We start from the raw sequence: 22,063 nt of genomic DNA on the forward strand, positions 1-22,063 counted from the left end.
GAAAGGAGAAGGGAGGGAGTGAGAAGCACTAGAGAGAAATTCTGTAATGATCAATAAACCAATTGTTTGGATTCAAATTATCTTGCCTGGTCTCTCAGGCTAGGTATGTTTGCACCCACATCAGCCCGTCCCCAGCATTCCTTCTCTGCCACTTGTCTCATACCCCTCTGTGGTGCTCCACCTTTGCCACCTCCACAGCATTTGCTCCCGCCAGATTTACAAACTCAATCTCTGCTCCATGTTGAGAAATACAGGACTGTGCAAAAGTCTTAGCACCCTAGCTATATATATAAGACTTCTGCACAGTACTGTAAATTTATTATCAAAGTTACCAAAAGCTACCTTGAGATTCATTTCCTTTTAGGCACTTACAGGAAAATAAAGAAGTATAATAGAATTTATGAAAAACAATATAAATAAAGACGGCCTTACAGCCAACATGCAAGAGAAGAGAAACAATGCAAATAAAAAAATACTGAGAATGTAAAAAGTGCCTGAAAATGAATCAGTAGGTAGTAGAATTAGCTCAGAGTTGGGGTGAGTGACTTTATCTACACTGGTTTAGGAGTCTGATGGTTAAAAGGGTGGTGTGGGACCTACGGCTCTTGAACCTCCTACCTAATGGTAGAAGCAAGAAGAGAGCATAGCCTGGATAGTGGGAGTCCTTCTTCCTCATGTTCTTACCACCCTTAATTGCTTCCATTTAAGTACTGATACAGTATGACATGGGAGCAGAGTAAGCCTATTCAGCCCATCGAGTCTGCAACTCCCATTCCACCATGGTTGATTTATACTCCTTTTCAACCCATTCTCCTGCCTTCTTCCCATACCCTCTGACACCCTTACTGATCAAGAACTTATCGATACTTTTAAAATACCCATTAACTTGGTCTCCACAGAGTCACCACCTTATGGCTAAAGAAATTCCTCCTTATCTCTTTCCTAAAGGGACATCTTTCTATTACGAGGCAGTGCCCTCTGGTCATAGACTCTCTCACTATTTTAAACATCCTCTCCATGTCCTAATAAAGCTTTTCAATATTCAGTGGGTTTCTGAAATTCCCGAGATATTGAAAAATGCTCCACAATGGAATATGGAATAAAACAGAAACGTGCATGACCAAGCTCCAGCTTCCTGTCAAGATTGCGCCCAGCGGCGTTCTCCATTGTGGTCATGGCTCAGACTTAGTTTCTTTTTAGGTTCATAGAGATGGTTTTGGTGACAGAGAAGGGGGTTAGGGTCATTTTAGGGCTTGGAATTAGGGATGTGGGAGAGTTAGAGGTCAGGGAGTCATCGGCGAGTTCCAAGATCGGAGTTTTGTGCGGGCAGGAGGCACAAAGGCTGTTGATCCTCTCGGGATGCGAGTCGGTAAGACTGGAGTTGGAGGCTTCTGGGTTCCGTCATTAGAGTCCTGGCATACGTGCTGAAGATCAAAACCCTAGGGTCGATTGCAAGTCAAGGCCCGATGGTCTGTGAGTCCATTGAGGAAGTCGAAGGCCAATCTTTGTGAGGTTGGAGGAGTGTAAGTGTGAATGGGTGAATGAATGAGAGAATGGGGCTTGTTTAGCTTTTCATAAACATGAGAAAGTCTTCAGCTGCTGGAAATCCAGAGCAACACACACAAAATGCTGGAGGAACTCAAAAGCTCAGGTAGCATCAACGGAAGTGAATAAACAGCCGACCTTTCAGGACTGAAAATGGAGGGAGAAGATGCCATTATTGTTGTATGTGTTATTTTATGAACATGGTGGGCATGCTATGTTGGCATCAGTGTGTGTGGCGACATTTGCAGTCTGCTCACAGTACATGCTCAAGTTCTGTTGCTAGTGACATAAACAGCGCATGTCCCTTTCTGTTTCGATGTACATGTGATGAATCCATGATTCTGAATCTTAAGTTATCATTCAAAAGCAGGTTGGGCAGTTACCATTACAATAATGGACCATAAGATCTGTAGTGGGAATTTCATGACATACTGGGATGAAGACGTAGGGTTGTAAAGAACGTTGACCTTCATAAATCAAAATACTGAGTACGGGTGTGGGGATATTATATTGAAGTGCAAGACATTGGTGAAGTCTCATCTGGAGTATTGTGTGGAGTTCAGGTCACCTACCTACAGGAAAATTATCAATAAGACCGAGAGTACAGAAAAAGTTTACAAGGATGTTGCCAGGACTTGAAGACCTGAGTCTGGAGCCTCAGTTAGACTCTGCAAAACGTGTCATAGCATACTTTCTGCTATATAAATGAAAATCATTGCTGGTCTTAGTTATGAACACATGGCAAAGCTGCCTGGTCCAAGCAGATCATCTTGGCACCTTCAGAGGAGAGGGAGAGAACAGCATCAACTTTTCTTGATCCATGAAATATTACTGTCATCAGCAAGGACATTGAGTGTCATGGTAATATAATGATTCACATAACACTGTTACAGCTCCGGGCATTCCAGATATCAATTCCACCACAATCTTCAAGGAGTCTGTATGTTGTCCCTGTGAACTGTGTGGGCTTCCTCTGGGTGCTCCAATTTACTCCAACAGTCCAAAGATGTACTGGTTAGTAGATTAATTGATTGTTGTAAAATATCCTGTGATTAGGCTAGAGTTAAGCAGGTGGGTTGCTGGACGACGTGGCTTATTGGGCCAGAAGGGTCTGTTCCAGGTTGTATCTCAAAATAAACAAACAAATTTAATAGCTGAATGTTCCATGAGCCAAGTGTCTTCCCAGACCACTTGGGAGTGGTGGAACAGTGTCAGAGAAACCAGACACTTATATTTAATAGGAGTAGACAATAAGATGATTGATCTTATCCGAGCAGAACTTCCTCGCAGAAGCCCCCCATTTTACATTACCTTGGAGTTGGAACCATCCAGCACACACCCATTCCCCTCCCCATCTACATTATCTCCATTTGTCCACATTTAGACCATATTTTTTGTTAGCAATACAGTGCAGAATAGGCCCTTCCAACCCTTCAAGCCACACCACTCCAGCAACCCCAATTAACCTTCACTTAGTCACGGGACAATTTACAATTACCACTTAACCTACCCAGTATGTCTCTGGACTGTGGAAGGAAACTGCAGCACTAGGGAACACACATTCCATGGGGAGGACGTACAGAGTGCTTACATAACTGCACCAGAATTCAGCTGCAGAACACCAAGCTGTAAGTGTCATGCTAATTGCTTCACTACCATCATACCCGTTTATGCCTTGTTGATTTACTCAGTGGCCACTTTATTAGGTGGCAGCAACTTAATACATAAAAGCATGCAGACATGGTCAACAGGTTCAGTTGCTGTCCCGGCCAAACATCAGAATGGGTAAGAAATGTGCTCTAAGTGACTTTGACTGTGGAATGGTTGTTGGTGCCAGACAGGGTGGTTGAGTATCTCAAACTGTTGATCTCCTGAGATTTTCATGCACAACAGTCTCTGGAGTTCACAGAGAATGGTGCAAAAAGCAGAAACATCCTGTGCGGGGCAGTTCTGAGGATGAAAATGCCTCGTTAATGGGAGGTCAGAAAAGAATGACCAGACTGGTTCAAGTTGACAGTAACTCAAGCAACCACACAGCACAACAGTGGTGCGCAGAAGAGCATCTCTGAACACACAACACGTCGAACCTCGAAGTATTTGGGCTACTGCAGCAGAAAACCACAAATATCCTTGGTGGCCACTTCATTAGGTACAGGGTCACCGAGTGTAAGTCCTTATTTTAATGTCTCTTAAATGTAGTATTTGTATCTGATTCCACCATCATCTCTTGGAGGACTCTGTGTAAAAGAAAATTTATCCCTCAAATCCCTCCTCTCACCTTATACTATTCCAGCTTGTTTGTTTAGCAATATGGTACTGAACAGGCTCTTCCAGCCCAACAGCCTAACGGTTTAACCCTAGCCTAATCACAGTATAATTTACAATGATCAATGAACCTATTAACTGGTACGTCTTTGGACTGTGGGAGAAAACCTGAGCATCCAGAGGAAATCCATGTGGTCACGGGTAGAATGTACAATTTCCTTACAGACGGCCGGCAGGTTGCTGGCTCTGTAAAGTGTTATGCTAACCGCATAGGGGGTTTTTGTTCCCCCTACCACGGGAAAAGACTCTGACCATCTACCCTACTCCTCTTATAAACTCACCCCAGCTTCCTTTTCGCCAAAGGATTAAACTCAGCCACAGTAACGTAGTGGTTAGCGCAATGCTATTACAGCTTATGGTATTGGAGTTTGGAGTTCAATTCTAGCACCGTCTGTAAGAAGTTTGTATGTATTCTTTGTGACCATGTGGGTTTCCTCTGGGTGCTCCAGTTTCCTTCTACATTCCAAAGATGGGCAGGTTGGTAGGTTGTTAGTTGGAATCGTAAATGGTCCTGTGATTACGCTAGGGTTAAATAAGTGGGTTTCTGGGCAGCACAGCTCATTGGGCTGGAAGGGCCTGTTCTACACTGTATCATAAATAAAATAAATGCATTGAAAACCGAAACCTAACAAATATAAGAAAACAATGGTTAACTTTCTCCTGGAGCCAGTATCACCAATTCATTAGAATGGGAACTTTATTTGCTTGCACTAGGTGGGTTGCTGGGTGGCGGGGGCTCGTTTAGCTGGAAGGTCTGTTGTGATAACTAACTAAATAAATAAAATTCTCTATCACTTTCATCCTTCAATCCAGATAACCTGATGACTCTCCACTGAACTCCCTCCTGCACAATCATGTCCTTCCTGTGACTAAAATCTATTAAATATAATCAACAACTGAGCTTGCAGAGTTCTCTGAGGGAAATTTCAAGGATAAACCGGTTTGAAAAAAAACTTCTTCGCCCACTTAGTCCTGAACGACCGGCCCTTTATTACAAGACAGTGACCCTTGGTTCCAGGTTAACCAGTCAGGGAAACATCAACCCTGACTTCACCTTTCAAGCCTCACAAAAATGTTTGGTTCAGCGAAGAGTGCACTCGCACTCTTGAACATTCCAACAATCAATCCGATATGCACCCTTGTTGTCCAAATACAAGACATGTGGTAAGGATGGAAGCCATCTTGCTCCGAAGGAAACCTGTGAATCCAATGAGTTAGAACACAGAACAGTACAGCCTCTTCAGCGTCTGTCCCTATCAATCTCCCTCTTAAATAGACCCAATGGTTGTCTCATTCCTGTAATGAGGTGACCAGAAATTAATACACTTAGATTATTGTACTCAATTCTGGTCGTCTCATTATAGGAAGGATGTGGAAGCTTTAGAGAGGGTGCAGAGGAGATTTACCAGGATGCAGTCTGGATCAGAGAGCGTGTCTTGTGAGGATAGGCTGAGCAAGCTAGGGCTTTTCTGTTTGGAGCAGAAGATGAGAGGTGACTTGATAGAGATGTACAAAATGGTAAAAGGCAAAGATGAGAGTGGACAGTCAGAAACTTTTTCCCAGGGCGGGAATGGCTTATACAAGAAAGCATAATTTTAAGGAGATTGGAGCAAGATACAGGGGGCTGTCAAGAGGAAAGAATTTTTTTATATACTGAGGATGGCAGCCCATGAAATGTGCAGCCAGTGATGGTGGTAGAGGCAGATGCATTTAGGGCATTTTACAGACTCTTAGATAGGAACATGGATGATTTTCAAAAATGGAGGGCTCTGTGGGAGGGAAGGGTTAGATTGATCTCAGAGTAGGTTAAAATATCAGCACAATATTGTGGTCCGAAGGGCCTGTACTGTGCTGTAAATATTCTATGTTAATGACATAGTCTACCAATTTACTGAATGGTGTACCTGGCTGGCATACTGCTGCTCTTATTTCTTAGCTCTTAAGCAAGTCAAAAGAGAATAATCTGAATCAACTAGAGGGGCCAAATGGCTTTAGTGTAGTTGTGGTGCTTGGTAGCACAATAGCACAGCAGTTAGCACTATGCTATTTCAACTTGACACATCAGAGGTCAGAGTTCAATTCCCATCACATCCATTTGTAAGGAGTTTGTATGTTCCTCCGGGCACTCTTGCTTTCTCCCACAGTCCAAAGGCGTACCAGCTAGTAGGTTAATTGGTCATTGTAAATTGTCCTGTGGTTAGGCTGGGGTTACATAAGTGGGTTCCTGGGTGGCGCAGTTTGTCCGGCCTAAAGGGCCTGTTCTGGCTGGTAGCATGGGTGGGTGGGTGTGTAGGTAGGTAATAACTAAATACATGTATAAATACATAGACCTGCTGAAAGTGCTCATATTGTTAAGTCCACAACACTTTTATCTCACGCCCAGATCCTGTGTTGGGGAGAATGTGTTGTAATATCAGGCTTCCAATGTTTCAGGTCCAATGAGCATGAATTATCCATAAACCTACAGCTCAAAAGCAAGTGGGATAGGCAGACAAATAACATGCAAATTTTGGCAGTCTGTCATTGAAATTCAATTTGGACTTTTTTTCTCTCAAAAGCAGGTTTAATCATTTCATCGAGTGCAAAGATGGATTGAAGAAGCCTAATTCATTGCCATAAGCTGGCCAGTGGAGTAGTGGCATCCGCACTGGACTTTGAGACAAGTAGTCCCAGGTTCAAACCCGGCCAGCTCCTTGCACGCTTTCCATCTGTGCTGGGCGAGTGTCAAGCTAGCACTATGGCCTTGTAAAAAAACAGAGAAACGCTAAAGAAGTGACACTAGCTGACTGACGCACCACAAGGCGTGGAAAGGAACAACAATGATTCATTACCATGGACAGCTGTGGAGGCCAAGTTATTGGGTATATTGAAAGTGGAGGTTGATAGATTCTTGATTAGTCAGGGCGTCAAAGGTTACAGGGAGAAGGCAGCAGAATGGGGTTGAGAGGGATAATAAATCAGGCATGATGGAATGCCGGATCAGACTGGATGGGTCAATTGGTCTAATTTTGCTCCTGTTTTACAGGACCATCGATTTACTATTATTTTACAGTAGAAAGTCATAAGTCAACAAGTATTATTAGCATTCATCATGGTCCTTTCAGTACACAGGTCAGGCCAAAATTTTCTCAAAGAGCTCAGGTACAGAGACAGAGAAGTTCTCTTTGAGGAGACTGGTGCTGTGATGGTTTCTATTGGATTTTGATGCTGACAATATATCATATTAAATCATTAATATATAGTCTTACGTTCACACAAGGAACAGATATAAATACTAGAGAGTCTGTAGATGCTGGAAATCCGGAGTAAAACACAGACAGCTGGAGGAACTCAACAGGTCATGCAGCATCTATTCAGGGAAACATTTCGACTGGAAAAGCGAAAAAGCCAGAATAAGAATATGGTAGGAGGGCAAGAAGTACAAACTGGCAGGTGATAGGTGAAACGAGGTGTGGGGAACAGTGGATGGGTGGGGAGAGGGGGGTTTGAAGTAAGAAGCTGGGAGGTGATAGGTGGTAGAGGTAAAGGGCTGAAGAAGGAATCCGATGGGAGACGAGAAGGCCAGATATTACACAAGAGAAAGCACAACCAGAAAGAAACCTACATGCTTTATCCACATAAAGGTGTATGATGTCATCCACAGTTGAATATTCCATTGACACTCACCTTTGATGTTGAGACAGTGGGAAGAACAAGATCATGTGAAGCTTTGGTACGAGGTAGAGAGAAGTCATAGTCATAGAGCACGAAAACACGCTCTTCAGCCTATCTAGTCCATGCCAAAATGTTATTGTACCTATTCTCTCAACCAACACATTACATGAACAATAACCCTCCAGACCTCTCCTCCCCATGTACTTAATCAAATTTCTCTTAAATGTTAAAATCAACTTGCATTCACTACTTCCACTAGCATCTCATTCCACACTCTCACCACCCTCTTAGTGAAGAAGTTTCCCTTCAGGTTCCCCTTAAACATTTCAACTTTCACCTTTAACCCATGATCTCTAGCTCAAGTCTCAGACAACCTCAGTAGAAAAAGCCTGCTTGCATTTGCCCTAGCTACACTCATAATTTTGTATACCTCTATCAAATATCCCCTCATTCTTCTACACTCCAGCAAATAAAGTCCTAGCCTATTCATCCTTTCCCTATAACACAAGTCCTCAAGTCCCAGCAACATCCTTGTAAATTTTCCCAGCTCCTGTGCTCAATACATTGATTCATGAAGTCCAACGAGCCAAAAACTCTCCTTTCGACCCTATCTACCTGTGACACCAATTTCAAGGAATTATGGATCTACATTCCCAAATCCTTCACTGTTCTACTGTACTCCTCAGTGCCCTACCATTCACTGTGTCAGTCCTACACTGATTTGTCCTCCCAAAGTGCAACATCTCACACTTGTCTGCATTAATGTCCACCTGCCATTTTTCCGGATGGGACGGATCCCACTAAAAGCTTTGATAGTCTTCCTTCCAGTCCACTACGCTCCCAATCTACACCTCACACTTACCTGGATTAATATCCATTTGCCATTGTGTTATATCCCACAACTTTGATAGCTTTCCTCGCTCTCCACTACACCCAGTGGTCCCCCACCACTGGGCCGCGAGGAAACGATATGAGTCAGCTGCACCTTTCCTTATTCCCTGTCACGCCCACTGTTGACTACCACCACCCCCCCCCACCCCCATCGGCCGGTCCACAAGAATATTGTCAATATTAAACTGGTCCGTGATGCAAAAAACGTTGGGGACCCCTGCACTACAACACCAATCTTGGTGTCATCCGCAAATTTGCTGATCCAATTTACCATCAATGCCCCTAGTATTTACAGTTATCCCTCTCATGTGTCCAATGATCTTGGTAAATCCCTACCATCAGGAAGCAGGTAATGTAGCATCAGGAAAAGAACTGTTAAGATAGGAAACAGCGTCTTCCCCCAGCCTGTAAGACTACTAAACTCCCTGCCACCAGCCAGGTATCATTACATTTGAAGCACCAGTAGTGATATGTTTACTTTTTAACTTGTGTCACAAATGCACCCAATAATTTGTTAACTTAATAGTGATATTACTTTGTGTGTGAGTTATATGTACTGTCTTATGCACCTTGGTCTGGAGGTACGTTGTTTTGTTTGGCAGTATACATGTGTATGGTTCAACAATAATAAACTGAACATGAACGTGAACACATTACCATCCAGATTGTTGACACAGACGACAACCTGTTGAATTAAAACTTCCTTTGATAATTTGTTCAACATGTGGGCAGACTTCTGCAGTCCAGTGGATTTTCCCCCACAGACCCCCACCTCTATTCCTTGGCAAGTACCACTGCATCTGGTGGGTTCAACTGAGTTTTCGAGAGAGGTCTGAGATCCAGAACTAAAAATACACCATTGCTAACACATAAAGTTCATACAGAGGCACCAAGGAAGAAACAGTCTTGAAGATATATATGTATATATATGTATATAAAAAGAAATTAAATCTAAAAAGCAACGATTTGAGCATATCAGGGGTTTTACAACACAGTGACAGCCAATTATATGGTCATTACACCAGGACACAGTGTCATTGCAATTAACGGCAGTGCCGACGAGCACAGAAGAGATCTAGCAAACACCACAGTAGATTTGAGGTTTTGTTTTATAAAATGTCCACTGCCTACTAGGTACTCACTGCACATGCGACTACTGGTGCTCTTTTAGCTAATCTGTAGCTTAAATCTGGTGTTCAAATCCAAGTACGTGACGGACTAAGTGGTATCAGGACGCTACACAACATACTTAAAAAGTCTTTCTTTTATGTATAGATATATATATATTTTCTTCTTAAAAAAGACAAAGACATTAAGAGGGTCAAAACAATATTTCTGGAATGAGGAAAAATTTCCTTCCACAGCCACCCCCTTCCCAACCCACCCCACCCACTTCAGGGAAAAGTTTGAGCAGGGATAGTTGTCAAAGTTTTTTCTGCTTAAAAAGAATCTCACACAGTGAAGTAATGGACAACTGAAATAATACAGGACTGAAAAAAAATGCAACTAAGGCAAAAAAAAATTTAAAGGAACCTTCCGTGTTAATTACCTCAAAATTGGTCACTTCATGAGAGTGGGGGGAATAAGCCAAAATAACAGAATAAGATGAAATGGATGCAAGAGAATTCTGCTCTCTGGTGTAGTGAGGCTGTGGGGGTAGGGGGGGGGAGAATACAACCCAAAAATAGACACAAGAACTGGCCTGATGTACAGCTACTTATGGAATAAATTATTTAAACTAGTGTAAAAAGAGTTTTTATACTTGTTCATTATTACAAACATATTCTACAAGGTCAGTTACTCCCAAGAGGTCATCTTCATCCTCCTCCCCTCCTTCAGCTGTTCCCTCTCCCGAGGGCATGCCTGACTCCCCATCACACGCGCCATTCAGTGCTGGGCTGGGAGTAGCAGTAGTGTCCTTGGCCATTTGGTTCTTCTCACCGGTTCTGCTGATCAGGGTCTGTCCATTGGAGGGGGGCAGTTCCTCCAGGCTACAGTCCAAGGAGCTGGCGTCCTTCTCGGCCTCCTGCAGCTCCTCGTCCTCCTCCTCCTCGTCACTCATCAGCCGGTATGCAGGCTTCTTGCTGCAATCCCGACAGGGTCTGGAGGACAGCCTGCTCACCAGCGCAGGCTGGTCTTCATCCTCCTCATCCTCGATCCGGTTCGGGCGCTTCCGCTGAGGCCGCTCATCATCCTCTTCCTCAGAACTTTTGCTCCCAGAGCTCTCTGGAAATACAAAGATTAATTTCAATTTGGAGATATAAGAGATGGTAGGTGCTGAATTTGGAGCAACATACTAAATACTGGAGGAGCTCAGTGCATCAGGCAGCATCTGTGGAGAGAAACAGATAGTCAGTGTTTTGGGTCAACACCCTTAATCTGGGTTGTCCACATCTGTCAATGAAGATGAAGGATCTCAACCCGAAATGCCAACTGCCTATTTCATTCCACGGATATTGAATTCTCCTAGGATACTGTCTGTTGAATCATTTGTCTCTCTTCTCTGGAAAATGAGGAATGTTTCCACCCGCCAAGTTAAGACGCAGGTTAGAAGGAAACCACCAACTCAGGGTGAAATGTAGACAGGGAAAGAAAACTCAAACTCAAATGATTGCAGATCTTGGAAATCTGAAACCATTGTTTTCTGATGAAGAATCCTGCTTCTCTCTCTCTTTCTGGGTTTATTCAGGACAGAGACTGACCAATTCTTGATTGGATTTCTACATGGAGTGCTGCCACAAGAAAGCAGCGTCCATCATCAAAACCCCCCGCCATCCAGGCCATAAGTTCTTTTCTCTACTACCATCAAGAAGGAGGTACAAGAGTCTTAGGTCCCACACAAACAGATTATAGAAACATAGAAAACCTGTGGCACAATACAGCAATGCTGTGCCGAACATGTCCTTACCTCAGAACTACCTAGGCTTACCCATAGTCCTACATTTTTCTAAGCTCCATGTATCCATCGAGGAGTCTCTTAAAAGACCCTATCGTTTCCGCCTCCACCACCGCCGCCGGCAGCCTGTTCCATGCACTCACCACTCTCTGCGTAAAAAACCTACCCCTGGCATCTCCTCTGTATCTAGTTCCAAGCACCTTAAAACTATGCCCTCTTGTGCTAGCCATTTCAGCCCCGGGAAAAAGCCTCTGACTATCCACACGATCAATGCCTCTCATTATCTTGTACACATCTGTCAGGTAACCTCTCATCCTCTGTTGCTCCAAGGAGAAAAGGCTGCGCTCACTCAACCTATTCTCATAAGGCATGCTCCCCAATCCAGGCAACATCCTTATAAATCTCCTCTGCACCCTTTCTATGGCTTCCACATCCTTCCTGTAGTGAGGCGACCAGAATTGAGCACAGTACTCCAAGTGGGGTCTGACCAGGGTCCTATATTGCTGCAACATTACCTCTCGGCTTTAAACTCAATCCCACAATTGATGAAGGCCGATGCACTGTATGCCTTCTTGAACACACGAGTCAACCTGCATAGCACCTTTGAGTGTCCTATGGACTCGGACCCCAAGATCCCTCTGATTCTCCACACCGTCAAGAGTCTTACCATTAATGCTATATTCTGCCGTCATATTTGACCTACCAAAACGAACCAACTCATACTTATCTGGGTTGAAATCCATCTGCCTCTTCTCAGCCCAGTTTTGCATTCTATCAATGTCCCACTGTAACCTCTGACAGCCCTCCACACCATCCACAGCACCTCCAACCTTTGTGTCATCAGCAAATTTACTAACCCAGCCCTCCACTTCCTCATCCAGATCATTTATAAAAATCACAAACAGTAGGGTTCCCAGAACAGATCCCTGAGGCACACCACTGGTGACTAGCCTCCATGCAGAATATGACCCGTCTACAACCACTCTTTGCCTTTTGTGGGCAAGCCAGTTCTGGATCCACAAAGCAATGTCTCCTTGGATCCCATGCCTCCTTACTTTCTCAATAAGCCTCGCATGGGGTACTTTATCAAATGCCTTGCTAAAATCCAAATATACTACACCTACGGCTTTACCTTCATCAATGTATTTAGTCACACCCTCAAAAAATTCAATCAGGCTCATAATGCGCGGCCTGCCTTTTGACAAAGCCATGCTGACTATTCCTAATCATATTATGCCTCTCCAAATGCTCATAAATCCTCCCTCTCAGGATTTTCTCCATCAATTTACCAACCACTGAAGTAAGACTCAGTGGTCTATAATTTCCTGGGCTACCCCTACTCCCTTTCTTGAATAAGGGAACAACATCTGCAACCCTCCAGTCCTCTGGAACATCTCCCATCCTCATTGATGATGCAAAGATCACTGCCAGATGCTCAGTAATCTCCTCCCTCGCTTCCCACAGTAGCCTGGGGTATATCCCATCCGGTCCTGATGACTTACCCAACTTGATGCTTTCCAAAAGCTCCAGCAATCCTCTTTAGTATCTACATGCTCAAGCTTTTCAGTCTGCTGCAAGTCATCCCTACAATCTCCAAGATCATTTTCCGTAGTGACTGAAGCAAAGTATTCATTAAGTACCTCTGCCATCTCCTCCAGTTCCATACACACTTTTCCACTGTCACACTTGATTGGTCCTCTTCTCTCACGTCTTATCCTTTTGCTCTTCACATACTTGTAGAATGCCTTGGCGTTTTCCTTAATCCTGTCCGCCAAGACCTTCTCATGGCCCCTTCTGGCTCTCCTAATTTCATTCTTAAGTTCCTTCCTGCTAGCCTTATAATCTTCTAGATCTCTATCATTACCTAGTTGTTTGAACCTTTCGTAAGCTCTTCTTTTCTTCTTGACTAGATTTACAACAGCCTTTGTACACCACGGTTCCTGTACCCTTCCATCCTTTCCGTCTCATTGGAACATATCTACGCAGAACTCCACGCAAATATCCCCTGAACATTTGCCACATTTTTTCCGTACGTTTCCCTGAGAACATCTGTTTCCAATTTATGCTTCTAAGTTCCTGCCTGATGGCCTCATATTTCTCCTTACTCCAGTTAAACGTTTCATTAACTTGTCTGTTCCTATCCCTCTCCAATGCTATGGTAAAGGAGATAGAATTGCGATCACTATCTCCAAAATACTCTCCCACTGAGAGACCCAACACCTGACCAGGTTCATTTCCGAATACCAGATCAAGTACAGCCTCTCCTCTTGTAGGCTTATCTACACATTGTGTCAAGAAGCTTTCCTGAACACACCTAACAAACTCCACCCCATCTAAACCCCTCACTCTAGGGAGATGACAATCAATACCTGGGAAATTAAAATTCAGGAACAGTTGTTACCCTTCAACCACCGTGACATTGAACTGATTCCACAACCTACAGACTCTCTTTCAAGAACTCTACAACTCCTGTCCTCAGTATTATTATTACGATTATCAATTGCACAATTTGCCTTCTCTTACATATTGATTGTCGGTCTTTGCTTATATACAGTTTTTCATAAATGCTATTGTATTTCTTCATTTTCCTGTAAATGCCTGAAGAAAATGAATCTCAAGGTAGCGTATCGGTAATAAAGAATAATTTTACAAATAATAGCTTTGAAAAAAGAATTACTTTGACTTTGTAAGGGGTTTGTTACAAGAATTCTTCTGGCCAACAGAGTTTCAGGAAGAATGTGGGAAAATAGTGCTTAAAAGCAAAGTCCATATGTGTGCATACACATACTTGTGCATATAACAATCCACGCAACTTTGAAGCACAATTTTGACTGCTTACAGTTAATTTTCTCCAATATCATTTCTACTGCAGATGTTCCAGCTATGATTAATGCAGTTCTACATAAATGAGTTTCAAGATCCATCTTGTATCAACTTACCATCACTCATGGTGATGTACAGTCTACGCTTGTGCCCTCTAAGTCTTTCCTTTCGACTCACACTACTTTTCATGGACCTCTCTGACTCAGAATCTTCTCTGTAATTGACCTTTTTGGACTGGTTCCGTTTCGACCGCCTCCTCCTCATGTCCAGCACATCACTGTAACAACTGGAACCATCACTCTCTGCAGAATGAGAGGGGTACTTCAGTAAACCCAAAACAGTAAACAAAACCACGAGAAATCTAGTCATCACACAAATAACTCTCAAACTAATGTTCTTTGAAAGAAACTATATGGTAGCTGTCTGTTTTCTATAATTTTGACATAAATTTACACCTTAGAGGTGACCGGGCTCTCCCTCCCCACTATTTGTGATATTTACCAGGAGCGTTGTGTATGAAGGGCCTGAAGCATTGTCGAGGATCCCTACCACCATCTCACAAGCCCTTTGACCCACTATTGTCAGGAAGGAGGTACAAAAGTATCAGGACTGGGTCTGCCAGTCTGGGTAACAGCTTCTTTCCTCAGGCCATGAGACTAATAAATACTCGGCCACCACTGAGGTCTTGTCATTAGGACAGCAAGCTGTTTACTGTATACACTTTGAATTCTATTTTATTAACTTATTGGTGGTAATATTTTGTTTTATATGTTGTGTGTGATATCTGTTGCGTGAGTGCTCTTTAGTCCGGAGGAATGTTGTTTCATTTGGTTGTATGTATATACAGTTAGATGACAATATACTTGAATGTGAACTTGAACTTACTGATGTTACAAGCGTGATTGATATCAAAACTCTTATCATTGGGCAAGAGCTGTAGATCCCACACCACAGGAACAGTTATTACAGGTTAGAAATTTTTTAAATACTGTTTCTCCTAACTTTCCAAATTTATATTCCATGGATATTTTGGAAAAAATTTAATTTAAATCCTTTTCAGAAAGGTATTATAGCAATTATTTATAATACCATTATGAATATATGTCCTGATGTATCTAATAAAATTAAGACTGATTGGGAAAGAGAACTTAAGATCACTGTACCCATTGAAAAATGGGAAAAAATTCTTCAATTAGTTAATTCATCCTCTATATGTGCTAAACATGTGTTGATACAGTTTAAAGTAGTGCACCGGGCTCATATGTCCAAAGATAAACTATCTCGTTAGGACTCATATACAAATCCTATATGTGATAGACCTCATTCTGAGATAGCTTCTTTAACTCATATGTTTTGGTCATGTCCTTTGTTGAAAAAATATTATTATCTCAACTGTTTTGAATATTGACTTACAACCTCACCCAATTACTGCTATTTTCGGGTTACCAATGATAGAATCAAGTCATTTAACCTCTTCAGCTCGTCAGATGATTGCATTTCTTACATTAATAGCTAGAAGATCCATTTTGCTGAATTGGAAAGAGATTAATCCTCCTACCACATTTCATTGGTTCTCTCAAACTATGCTGTGTTTAAATTTGGAAAAAACTAGAAATGTTGTTTATGATCCCTCTACTAAATTCGAAAAGACTTGGGGGCCATTTATTCAACATTTTCATATGACATAATTTGACCTTTTTCAAACTTACTTTATTTCTTTGTAATATTGGTTGAGAGGAACAGAGCCGTTGACACTAAGGTTTCCTTTTTTTTATGATGTTACATAACAGCCCATGTCTTTTTTTTAAGTTTATTTGATTAATACTGTTTAGATTAGTTTTTTGGGGCGGGGGGTTACAGTTTTATTTTTTTTTCCTTTTTCATGTTTTTTTTAGATATTTTTCATTGTTTTATATTGTTCATCTGTATCCTATATGATTGGGAGTTTTATCATTTAAGTGTCAACTGGCTTTACAATTAACTATGCCAATTATAACAATGTATTCCCAATAACTTTGTACCATTACTATCCTATGTGTATTATTATGAAACTAATAAAAATATTGAAAAAGAAAGAAAGGAACAGTTATTACCCTACAACCATCAGGCTTCTGAACCGACATGGATAACTTCACTCACCTCAACTGTGAAATGATTCTACAACCTACAGACTCACTTTTAAGGACTCTACAAGTCACGTTCTCAGTATATATTTTTTATTTATACATAATTTGTCTTCTTTTACACATTGATATTTTGTCAGCCTTGGTTTATGTACAGTTTTTCGTAAATTCTATTGTATTTCTTTTCCTGTAAATCCCTGCAAGAAAATGAATCTCAAGATAGTATATGGTAACAAATACGTACTTTGACAATAATTTTATTTTTTGAACTTAAACTGTAATCATGGTGACCAATCCAAAAATCACACTACTGGTCACATCTTGCCAAGTAAAGCATTGTATGTAGACCATAAGATATAAGAGCATAATTAGGCCATTCAGCCCATCAAGTCTGCACCGCATTCAATCACGGCTCGTTTATTCCCCCTCTCAACGGCATTCTCTTGCCTTCTCCCTGTAACCTTTGATGCCTGACTAATCAAGAACCAAGAACCTATCGCCCTCTGCTTTAAATATACCAAATGACTTGGCCTCCACAGCCATCTGTGGCAACAAATTCCACAGATACACCACCCTCTGGGTAAAGAAATTCCTTCTCATCTTTCTTCTAAAGGGACTTCCTTCTATACAGTAGGACATTGTAAGAAAAAATGGCTCCGTCTTGTTCACAACTGAAAATTAAAAAATAATTAATTGGCTGTAAAGTGTTTTGAGTTGTCCTAATGTCATGGAGGATGGTATACAAATGCAGCTCTTTTGTTTTAGTCTGACATTACTTGCTGCCTTTAGGTAAGAGGTAAACTGAAAGGGATGGGGGAAGGAGAGATGAAATCAATGGAATAGCTTTTCACCTTCTTGTTCATCTTCATCCTCATCTTCGTCCTCATCTGAATACCGTTTAACTGCTCTTCCTCTTAACCTTCGACTCCTCCTCATTGGTTCTGTGTATTTCTGATGTCTTCCTCGGCGGGGGGAGTCAAAACCATCTTCGTCATTGGAGGCAAGCTCTGCCTCGCTATCTCGGTCAGAGATTTCAAACTCTTCTTCGCTACTGCATGCAGAAATATTTAAAGGTAAGGTCACTCTCTGTGCCCTAGGTTAAAGACCCATCACAGATTAAAATAAACTCTATCAAAATTAAGTAATTAAATTCCTACAGTGGATTCTAGTTAATTGGCTCACACTGGAGCAGTACACTTTGGCCCAAGTAAGCGGCTTCCCCAATTAGCCAAAGTTTCATGGAAATACTTAAAAAGGTATAAAAGTGACAAATGACCCTTTAACTCAGTAATAAATTATGTACTTCAATGAAATACAGAGTAAATTAGAACACTACCAATACTTCTATAGCACTATAAAACTGTGTATTAGATCTTAGTAATTATCAACGGAGGAATCCATCCAGTTTGAGCTTTTGACTGTAAGTGAACAAAATCAGTGCAGTCACCTACTGCAGATTATGGACTATCTTCACTGCCTTCCTGCATGAAGTAATGTTGTAACCAACAATAAACTTCCTGCCACAAAGTGATCAAAAATCACTGCTTTACAACTCGGCGCTTTTCAACCCAAATGGATAACATAATACAAGCACACACAACTGATGCTATTTAAAAACTGCTCACTCTAACAACGGTGTAGTTTCTAACAGCAACATAAGTGCACATGACTGACACTACTTAGAAACCGTTTGGCAGGTCTCCTGTCCCAATTAAGCAGTATAGTGTTTCATAGGAGGAGGAGGTTAGGAGAATCAATGGCACTTAACGGCGATTCCTTTGCTTGCATCTTTGGAAACAGCTCTATTTCCATCTTTAATATCTCTATTTTTCCCTTTCAGGGTTCTTTTGAAGACCCTGACCTGGAGTTACAGGCTGACTACGGTTCTTTGCGGGAATAGGACCCGCTTTCAGGGTTTCACAACTGGCTGTTATTCGACACACCAACAGCACGGGCTAAGAGCTTCACTCACCTTCGGAGGTCCAAAATTTCTCTGGAGACGGAGTGGGGGGGGGGAGAGATCAGAGGTCGGTGTCCGGGCGGGAGATCGGTGTGTTGTGGGAGATGGAAAATCTAAGGCTGTGTGCCCAGAGACCCCAGCTCTTTGGGCACAAAGCTCAGAAACGACGCAAAGGACTTTTAACATCGTAAACGAGCAAGTTGCTTGTTATGTCTCCCCTCTCGCCGTGGAACGGAGACACCTCTTTCTCCCTTATTAAGGAGAGAGAGCGTCTGTGGTATGTCAAATACCATGAACGAGTAGTCTTTGGAGTACTGCAAGCCTGTGTCTTTGCTGTTGCTTTGCTCACGCCTGAGTGCTCGGAGGCAGGTGCCGATGCTTTTTTTTGCCAGTGGGGGGAGAGGGGATCGTTGCTTGCGGCCGCTTACCTGCGGAAGGGAGGGGAGCTGGGGGGGTACTTTGGGGTTCTAACATTTAACTGTCAGTCATTCTTTGGGGGCACTCCTCTGTTTTTCATGGATGGGTGTGAAGAAAAAGCATTTCAGGATGTATATTGTATACATTTCTCTGACATTAAATGTACCTTTGAACCTTTGAAATAAAAAAAGAAAATCCAACTATTTTCTCAATTAGTTTTTATGCAAGAGTTGTCCCAAATAAGCAGCTGCCGCGACTAACTGATGCCCAATTAACTGTGATCACTTTAATAGACCAATCTATTTAATGCAGCTGAGGATACTCAATCTCTGGACTTTCTCGCAGAGTAGAAACATCAAATACTACAGAAAGTGATGAAAAGGACTTCAAAAATTTACCTCAACTTCCAGAGGTAGCATTTTAACCAAACCTAGGAGGGGATGCTTTAATATTTCACCTTTCACTTATTCTGAACTCCTCTTCACTCTCTTCATCTTCAGGTGTACTGTCACTGTCAAGGTCATTCAGTCTTCGCCTTTTCTTGCGTCTACAAGCAGCTTCTCGCGATGGTCGCTTATTTTCCTTCGACTCTGCAAGTATAGTGGAGATATCCTTCCCATGGGATTGTCCAGTGATGTTTGCCATGTCCTTTCCTCTTCCAGCACCTGAAGAAAAAAGCATTTTAATAAAATCAAACCTCTAGGACTGTATATCTAACTCCTGCAGATGTTACCACTATGGTAGGGCATATCTCAAATAATAACGAGTCAGAGGAAGGAGACAGAGAACGCAGTGACATGGTGTATTGACAATAACCTTTTCCTCAATGTCAGCAAAACAAAAGAGCTGGTCATTGACTTCAGGAAAGGCACATGCTCCTGTCTACATCAATGGTGTTGAGGGTGAGATGGTTGAGAGCTTCAAGTCCAACCACAACGATGTCACGGCCAAGAAAGCACACCAAAGTCTCTACTTCCTCAGAGGGCTAAAGAAATCTGTCATGTTTCTGTCAACTCTTACCAATTCTTATTAATGTATCATAGAAAGCATTGTCAAGATGCATAATGGCTTAGTATGGTAACTGCTCTGCATGTGACCATAAGAAACTGCAGAGAATTGTGAACACAGCTCAGCACTTCACAGTAACTAGCTTCCCCTCCATGGACTCTGTCTGCACTTCTTGCTGTCTCTGCAAAGTAGGTAGCGAACAAAATGACTTCTCTAATGCCCCACCTCCCCCTCATACCCCATCTGTTATTTATTTATATACACACATTCCTTCTCTCTCTCTCCTTCTTCTCCCTCTGTCCCTCTGACTATACCCCTTGCCCATCCTCTGGGTCCCCCCCCTCCCCCTTTTCTTTCTCCCTGGGCCTCCTGTCCCATGATCCTCTCATATCCCTTTTGTCAATCACCTGTCCAGCTCTTGGCTCCATCCCTCCCCTTCCTGTCTTCTCCTATCATTTTGGATCTCTCCCTCCTCACCCCACTGTCAAATCTCTTACTAGTTCTTCCTTCAGTTAGTCCTGACGAAGGGTCTCGGCCCGAAACATCAATTGTACCTCTTCCTAGAGATGCTGCCTGGCCTGCTGCGTTCACCAGCAACTTTGATGTGTGTTGTTTGAATTTCCAGCATCTGCAGAATTCCTCGTGTTCGCATAATCAAAGACCCAAGCTACCTTGGATATTATCACTTCTACCTCTCAGGCAGGACGTCCAAAAGCCAGAAAGCATATTCCAACAGGGTCAAGAGCAGCTTTTGTTATCAGACTCTTGAATGGACCTCTTGTACCATAAGATGGACTCTTGGCTTCACAACCTACCTGGCCACCCCATTACAGGAAGGATGTGAAGTATTTGGAAAGGGTACAACAGTGGTTTCCCAAATTGCTGCCAAGATTAGAGGTTGGACAAATTTGGGTCTGGAGTGTCAGGTGCTGATAGGAGACCTGACCGAAGTTTATACTACTATGAGGGGCATAAATAGAATAAAGCAGATGTGTGGGACAAACTCTCTTTGGCACAGAGAGTAGTGGGTGTCTGGAACAGACAACCAGTGCTGGTGGTGGAAAAGATATAACAGTGACACTAATGAGCTTTTCAGAAAGACACATGACTACGGAGGGAATACATGAGAAAAGAGATGTGAATGTGGAGAGAGAGACGTGAATGTGGAGGGAGAGGGGGAGGGGGAGAGGAAGACACGTGAATGTGGGGGGAGAGGGGGAGGGGGAGCGGGATGGGGAGGGAGAGGGAGAGGGACACAAATACACAGGGAATGGACAGAGTGGACGAAGAGATTTTGTTTAAATTGGCATTGAGTTTGGAACAGACATTGTGGACCAAAGAACCTTTTACTGTGCTGTATGGATATATGATTGAGCATAAGACATAAGAGCAAAATTAGGACATTCAGCCCATCGAGTCTGCTCGGCCATTCCATCATGGCTGAATTATTAGCCCTCTCAATGCCATTCTCCTGCCTCCCCATAATCTTTGACACCCTGATTAATATCATGCCTCTGAATGAAAGTTTCCAGGAGACTCAAGTAACTGAAAATGCTGGAATCTTGAGCACTAAACAATTTGCTGGAAGATCTCAGTGGCTCACACAGCATCTGTGAGAGGAAAGGAACTGAGTAGAAAGAAGGTGAATGATAGATCAAGTTGAAGTTTACCATCATCTAACTGTACATATATACAAACAAACATTATTTGGTTGTATATATCTACAGTTAATTGACAACAGATGGGAGGTAGAGAGGAAAAAGGGAAAGAAATGGATAAAAGGTGGTGGGGTGGGGAGTGGGAAGGTTCCTGCAGGGAAGTAAGCAGGAACACAAAGTGCTACCTGTACTGAATTCAGGTAAGTAAAGGTGAGAATGGGAACCACTAGGGGGAGGGGGCTAGGAAATGACATTTTAAACCAGATTGAGGGTTGGGGGTGGTAGGAACCTGTATATGAAATTTATGGGTGGAGCCAGGAGAAAGTAAGGGAAGACAATGGTGAAGGGAGGCTGGGAAACTAATTTATTTTTGAGATACAGCGCAGAACAAGTCCTTCCAGCCCAATGAGTCACATGACCAGCAAACCTCCTATTTAACCCTAGCCTAACCACAGGACAGTTTACAATGACCAATTATCCTACTAACTGATATGTCTTTAGACTGTGCAAGGTAACTGGAGCACCCGGAGGAAACTCACATGTACGTGGTAAGGTATGTACAAATTTGTTTACGGAGGACACATACCAATCCTCATAGAGGGATCAGAAGTGGAGAGAGTGAGCAGCTTCAAGTACCTGGGTGTCAAGATCTCTGAGGATCTAACCTGGTCCCAACATATTGATGTAGTCATAAAGAAGGCAAGACTTTATTAGGAGCTTGAAGACATTTGACATGTCAACAAATTCTCTCAAAAACGTCTAT

The 22,063-nt window shown here is 42.5% G+C and overlaps 1 protein-coding gene across 1 annotated transcript in view; it reads right to left on the reverse strand.

The window, feature by feature from the left end:
* Nucleotides 1-9,322: 9,322 nt before the first annotated feature.
* Nucleotides 9,323-22,063, reverse strand: part of rsf1a (remodeling and spacing factor 1a) — a 109,021-nt gene continuing 96,280 nt past the window's right edge. Inside the window, 4 exon segments of the mRNA XM_063054675.1 lie at nucleotides 9,323-10,641; nucleotides 14,251-14,436; nucleotides 17,109-17,308; nucleotides 19,092-19,299. Of these exon segments, the coding sequence (XP_062910745.1) occupies nucleotides 10,172-10,641; nucleotides 14,251-14,436; nucleotides 17,109-17,308; nucleotides 19,092-19,299 (1,064 nt within the window). The 3' untranslated portion in view covers nucleotides 9,323-10,171.

The sequence above is a fragment of the Mobula hypostoma genome, chromosome 7, assembly GCF_963921235.1.
Source record: "Mobula hypostoma chromosome 7, sMobHyp1.1, whole genome shotgun sequence".
Taxonomy (NCBI): Eukaryota; Metazoa; Chordata; class Chondrichthyes; order Myliobatiformes; family Myliobatidae; genus Mobula; species Mobula hypostoma.